Genomic DNA, 6,557 nt, shown 5'->3' on the forward strand with positions numbered 1-6,557 from the left:
TCATTCACCCATCCAAGAGCAGCATTAATTATGTAGTTTAAACTTCCTGTTTGACTGCCAGAGAGAAGTCACAAATCCTGTTACATAAAAAAGATGAGGCTCTTTTTTTTTCTTTTTTTTTTTTGGATTGTCGGATATGAGCACTATAAATATTTAAAACTTTTAAACTCCGGTTTCTTATATGCTTAGCACAAGATACTGTCATAAAAAAATGCATGTAGGTCATCTAAAGAGTTTATGTCATAGAAGGTGTAGTTGTATGCCAAAATATTACATCTCAACTTTTAGCACATAATGTCGGTGTTTGTTGTTTCTTAATAGCAGCCATGGACATCAGTTATGAGGCCAGTGTTAGTCAGCCAAGTCTTGTCAATATTTGCTGGGTCCCAAGTCTGAACCGAGTTCTTTGAATCAGCAGGAAAGGGGGGTGGGGGCAGAAATGACTCAGGAATGTGATTGGTTATCCAAACAAATATAATCATCCACAGGGATTAGGCTATATAATCCACATATTATGTTTTCATACTTTTATGTTATGAAATCTAAAGTGTGACAAAATGCATTATTCAAACACTGGGATGCTTTCTCATGACACTACAAACTGCTTATATGGTAAAATTACCCACAAACACTGCAGGTGCAGACTGGGGGGAAAAAACACCCACCGGATGAGATATCTGTTTGCATGAAGTGCAAACAGATATGTCCTGAACTTTGGAATAGATCATGAAAGTATTTTGACTGCTGAGAAAGATTTCAGCCTGAAGGGAAATCATCAAAGAGAAAATGGTGAAGGTTTATCACATTATTTTGATATGCACTTTGCTGCTTGAAACATGGCTAATGTCTGAAGGTATGTTGACATTATTATAATCTTGTTTATGTATGCTCCTGAAAATCATATATATATATATATATATATATATATCATATAACATACGCCTTCTAATGTTTTGTGTTGTGAGAAAACGTAAAGGAAACCAAAAATGAATTGTGAAATCATTCCTATCATGGTGGAACTGAAATGAAGTATTTGCCTCAGACTTCAATAGCTGTTCAAATTCAGCATAAAAAGCCTTTCAAAGTAAAACAATATTCTCTTGCTTGTAGACTACTTCATCTGTGCCCTAGAAACAGACCTTGGCGTTTGTGATTTCTCCGTGTGTCTCTGTTGTGTATGTAGCTTCAGTGTTTCTGCCGAGGGAGCTGGCGGGGTCTCTTCTGAAGAGACAAAAACGCTATAACACAGGATTGGAGGAGTATATAATGAAGGCTAACTTGGAAAGGGAATGTATTGAAGAGCGCTGCGATCTAGAGGAGGTCAGAGAGGTCTTTGAAGACCAGGAGCAAACCGTGAGTAGCATAAACACATTTATCTCCTAAGAACATTTTTTTAGGACTCTCTCTTTATGAGTTTAAAACGTTCCAAACTCTGTTTCAGATGAAATTCTGGAGGAATTATATAGGTGAGTACGAATGTTGATGTATGTGCTATGTAAAACGTTTTTGTATCTTTCTATCCTTTATTTTGTCCATAGTGTGTGTTAATTTTACATTACATTAACATAACAGAATGTATTGATAATATAATGATCATGGCCTCTCCTCTTTCAGATGGAGACCAGTGTCAGTCGAATCCCTGTCAGAATGCTGGGAAATGTGAGGATGGTATGAGCACATACACCTGCTGGTGTCCAGCACGCTTTAGTGGGAAGAACTGTGAGTTAGGTAAGATCCGTGATGAGCTCATAATCAATAAGATTTGACATTATATCTTCTAGTTCAGACAACATAATTTATAAACAAATATGCCATAATATTTTGTCTTATTTTATAGTTTTAGTTATAGGGTTTATTTTGATTTAAAAAAAAAAAATATATATATATACAGTATATATACATACTGTATGTTTTTAATATATATTAAAAAACATGAATAAAATTTGATATTTTGTTTATTAAAATAAATTACATTTATTTTGTTTTTTTATATATATATATATATATATATATATATATATGAATAATACATACAGTATATTGTATATATACATATTAATGTGTATATATATGATAATAAAAAATAAAAATAAAATATATATATAAAAAAACAAAGTGAATATATACATATATACACACACACATGCAGATATATATTTAAAAGAAAACATCATAAAATGTATACAAATATACACCTTTTTATCTCATTAGTAGAAATTCTTAACCTGCTATAGTTAATCTTAAGGTCTTCCTCTGCTAAACCTTATGTTGTTTTTCATGGGTTGGTCTGGTGCAGAGATGGCAAAACAGTGTAATGTAAATAATGGAGGCTGCATGCACTTCTGCACTGTGGATAAAATTTATGGAGCAGTGTGTGACTGTGCCGAGGGTTACAGATTGGCTCTGGACAGCAGGACATGTGAACCTATAGGTACTGGAATCTATTCCCAATTATTACATGCCATTTACCTGCATTAAGCCACTGTATTGTCACTGGGACATATACTGTATTTCAAGCTCAAAGCTTTACTTATACTGTGTGCAGTATGACCTTTCATCTACAGTAGTGTATTTTGAATACCATTTACATTCAAAGGAATTTGATTGCATGTTTTAGCAGACGCTTGGGTTGGTTTGTTGATTAGATCTTGCTCTTGATTCATCTACTTGCATTTTTATAGGGCAATACCCATGTGGACGTCTCAGTAAGATTATTGCTGAAACTCTCAACTCAAGATCCCTTATCAGTGCTGAGGATGAAAATCAAAATCAATTCATCAATCACGTCAATACAACCGAACACAATATGACAGACTCCAGTCCTACAGATGCCCCTGAAGTGAACAGCACTGGCACACTTCAACCCACACTGGACAACAACTCCTCCTGGGCTTTCTTTCCCACTCAACCAACTATCAAAAATGCAACAAACAATGACCATCGCATTGTAGGAGGCAATGAGGCAACACCAGGGGAGATTCCTTGGCAGGTAGTGAAGAGATGAATTGTGTGTGTGTAAATAAAACATTCATGAGACTGCTCCTCGTCTTATGAAGCAGGGCTGGCATAATCATTGGTTTGTGTCGAAAAATCCACAGAACAGAACCTTATATGGAGGAAATAATAATAATAAAATGTAATATCAATCTGTCTTTTTTTCTCTGGCAGGTGGTTTTTTTGGCAAAGGTGAATAAGAATGTATTTTGTGGAGGCTCTCTTCTCAGTGAAGAATGGGTCATTACAGCTGCCCACTGTGTTGAAGGAAAGGTGGGATCTTTCTTCATCAGAGTGGGTGAGAACTACACTGTCACATAGTTGTTATTGCTATTTGGTTATAGAAAAAAAAAAATTTTTAGTATGCAGTTGTACATATAAAGCACAAAAATCATTATTATTGTTGTTTTTACTACCTCTACTACTACTACTACCACTATGTTATCTGTTTATACATTATTTGTTTTATTAACCCATGTATTATTATTAATTTATTATTGTTTTATTTCTCATAGCCTATATATATATATATATATATATATATATATATATATATATAAAACAATAATTAAATAATTATTTAATTTATTATCATTGCTTTTTATTTAATTTAAGAGACTCTTAACAATCAACAGTTTTGTCTTTAAGGGCAAATGTGATGTCATGCATATTGTAAATGATTTGCTATATTTCTTTAGGGGAACATGACTTCTCAAAGAAGGAGGGAAAAGAGAGTGACCACGGCATAGCGGAGTACCATATCCATCCACGTTACAACGCTCAACACAGTCTTTACAATCATGACATCGCCCTGTTAAAGCTCAAGGGACCCGTTAAATTCTCAGACTACGTCCTGCCCATCTGCCTGGGCTCTAAAGACTTCACAGAGAACCTGCTCAGGAGCGCGCAAAACTCCCTGGTGAGCGGCTGGGGAAGGCTACAGTTCGGGGGCATCGAATCCAAAACACTTCAGAAAGTAGAGCTCCCCTACGTGGACCGGACAGAGTGCAAAAGCAGCAGCACTGACGCCATCTCCCGCTTCATGTTCTGTGCCGGTTACAGTACGGTACACAAGGATTCCTGTCAGGGAGACAGCGGAGGACCCCATGCCACCCGCTATCAGAACACATGGTTTCTCACGGGCATCGTCAGCTGGGGTGAAGAGTGCGCCAAAAAGGGAAAGTACGGCATCTACACCCGCATCTCAAGATATATGTACTGGATAAGTAACGTTACTGGGATCAGAACAGGACAAATGTCCAATATTGGTCACCAGAGTTTGAATTAGATGAGGCCATTTTCCAGGTTTGTTTTGAAGAAAAATACACATTGGAATAATTTAGAGCTCACAGTCATTTCTACAGATAATATTTACTAGTCATCTTTCAACAAACATACTGTAACAATCAAGAAAATATATAGTTTACCATCCTATACTTTGTGCTTGTACATCTAGTGAAATTATTTTCATACATGATATACAGTACCACTTTCTTCTTACTAACTCTGTACATAATATACACCAATGGCTGTATGGCTTTAAGACGTGTCCTTCAAACTGAAGTACACATGAAACTCATTCAGACCACATCTGTTTTTCTTCTTCCCCCTTTTAACTTTATGACATGCACGTGTACACTACCTTTCAAAAGTGTGGGGTTGGTAAGATTTTTTTGAGAGACATCTTATGCTCACCAAGGCTGTTTTTTATTTGGTCAGTACCGTACAAATAGTAACATTGTAAAATATTGTTATAATTTTAAAACAACTGTTTTAATATATTTTAAAATGTAATTTATTCCTGTGGTGGCCAAACTGAATTTACAGCATCATTATTCCAGTCTTCAGATATCCTTCTGAAATGATTCTAATATGCTGATTTGGTGTTCAAGAAACATTACTTATTATTATCAGTATTAAAAACAGTTGTGCTGGTTGCTTAATATATTTGTGGAATCCGTGAAACTCTGATATATTGATACAGTCTTTGATGAATAGAAAGTTCAAAAGAACAACATTTATTTACAATATAAATCATTATCAATGTCCTGACTGCCACTTTTAATCAGTTGAATTGGATAGTTAATATTTAAAACCCCAAGCTTTTGAACGGTTGTGTATTTATTCATTGTAGTTTTTAATGAGGCTAACTAATAGATGACATCTTGCATATTCACCTCAATGGTTTCTAAGCGTTTAACAAAGTTAAGTGCACATTGTAAATGCAGGAAGGGACAGGGAGAAAGTAAAAAAATAATAATGGAATGGATAAGCTTACAGTGGGCATTTTGATGATGTATACCACCAAGCACATTTTTTATTTCAATGACAAAAACTCAAATATGGTGAATGTGCTGAAAAATGAATTTTAAAACAAAAGATTAACAAATGAGTTATGCCATTTCTACAGTAAAAATACTTTAAAAACTAAAAAGATGTGTTAAATAGCCCAGAACAGCTATTTGCAATCTGACTTGAAGTAAATATGAATATAAACGCAGGATCATCTGAAGATGAGCAGCATGTTTTGGAGCATAACAATGAAGCAATAAAGCAATCACATTGCTGAATAGTGATTTATAAGTTTTCACCTCACATACTCTCCAAACTATTTCTTGCATGTTTCTCTGAGATATTTCTGAAATACTGATGCCAAAAGTAAAGTCAGAATAATAAAAAAAGAACCTAATACTCTGAAAAAGGAATGTTAGGTTTTGGCACATAGACTAGTTACTGATGTGAGCTTTCATCTTTCATTCACTGTAGCGCTGGTATCTATTCCAGCATTAAATGGCTTTTTTAAAACAAGGGTCCAACCACTGTACCCATCTGAGGAGAGAGATAAAAAGTTTGCTATTCTCACAGGTCAGTGTACACGCTATGCTATAAACCTTCCTGTTTTAAAATACAATTAAATACTGTGCTAACTACACAAATACATGTTTCATATCATGTGTTATGGCACAGTATGGTGATGGTACCTTCCAGGGATGAAGTGGATCAGTGTAAAGTTTGTGCTTCGCAAAGCTCCTTTTATTTCCACACTGTATTGTTGTAGGTGGCGTCTCTTTTTGTCTTTAAATCCGACATAATCCACATTCCCCACTGATGGCAGATGGAAACTTTCTCTTGACTAGGTGGCTCTGTTCTCCTGACTTTGTGTTTGTTTGTGTGCGTCGTTTTGGCGTGACTGGGCTCAGTCTTGAATGACAGTAATGGCCTTTAGGGTTGTCACATGGTGGGAGCTTTCAGTACATGTGGTTTATGTACTTGGGTGTTGCTGGGCTTCCTGCTGTTTATATTTCCTGTATCTATGAGACAACACCAAAGTGTTTTAGAGAAAGAAAAAATTATACTGCAGTACAGCACAGTATGCTCAAGTCTGATCAAAATAATCAGTTTGTCTCTTTAAAGGGGTCATGACATGAGAAATCAAATTCGCCTTCAATCTTTTGAAATATAAGAGGTCTTTGTACCAATACATCATGCACGTTTCATAGCTTAAAACATCCTCTTCATTATAAACAAAGCATTTATTTAATTAAGTCCTTATATATGCAAAT

At 35.2% G+C, this 6,557-nt stretch overlaps 1 protein-coding gene across 1 annotated transcript; it reads left to right on the forward strand.

Moving 5' to 3' along the window:
- Positions 1-694: 694 nt before the first annotated feature.
- Positions 695-5,589, forward strand: f9b (coagulation factor IXb). The gene is made up of 8 exons (XM_082157799.1): positions 695-853; positions 1,184-1,353; positions 1,442-1,466; positions 1,615-1,728; positions 2,297-2,431; positions 2,682-2,989; positions 3,169-3,292; positions 3,693-5,589. Exons 1-8 carry the CDS (start codon positions 787-789, stop codon positions 4,280-4,282), a joined length of 1,533 nt encoding a protein of 510 aa, XP_082013925.1. The 5' UTR covers positions 695-786; the 3' UTR covers positions 4,283-5,589.
- Positions 5,590-6,557: the final 968 nt, after the last annotated feature.

Source organism: Leuciscus leuciscus, assembly GCF_965113295.1.
Source record: "Leuciscus leuciscus genome assembly, chromosome: 24".
Classification (NCBI taxonomy): Eukaryota; Metazoa; Chordata; class Actinopteri; order Cypriniformes; family Leuciscidae; genus Leuciscus; species Leuciscus leuciscus.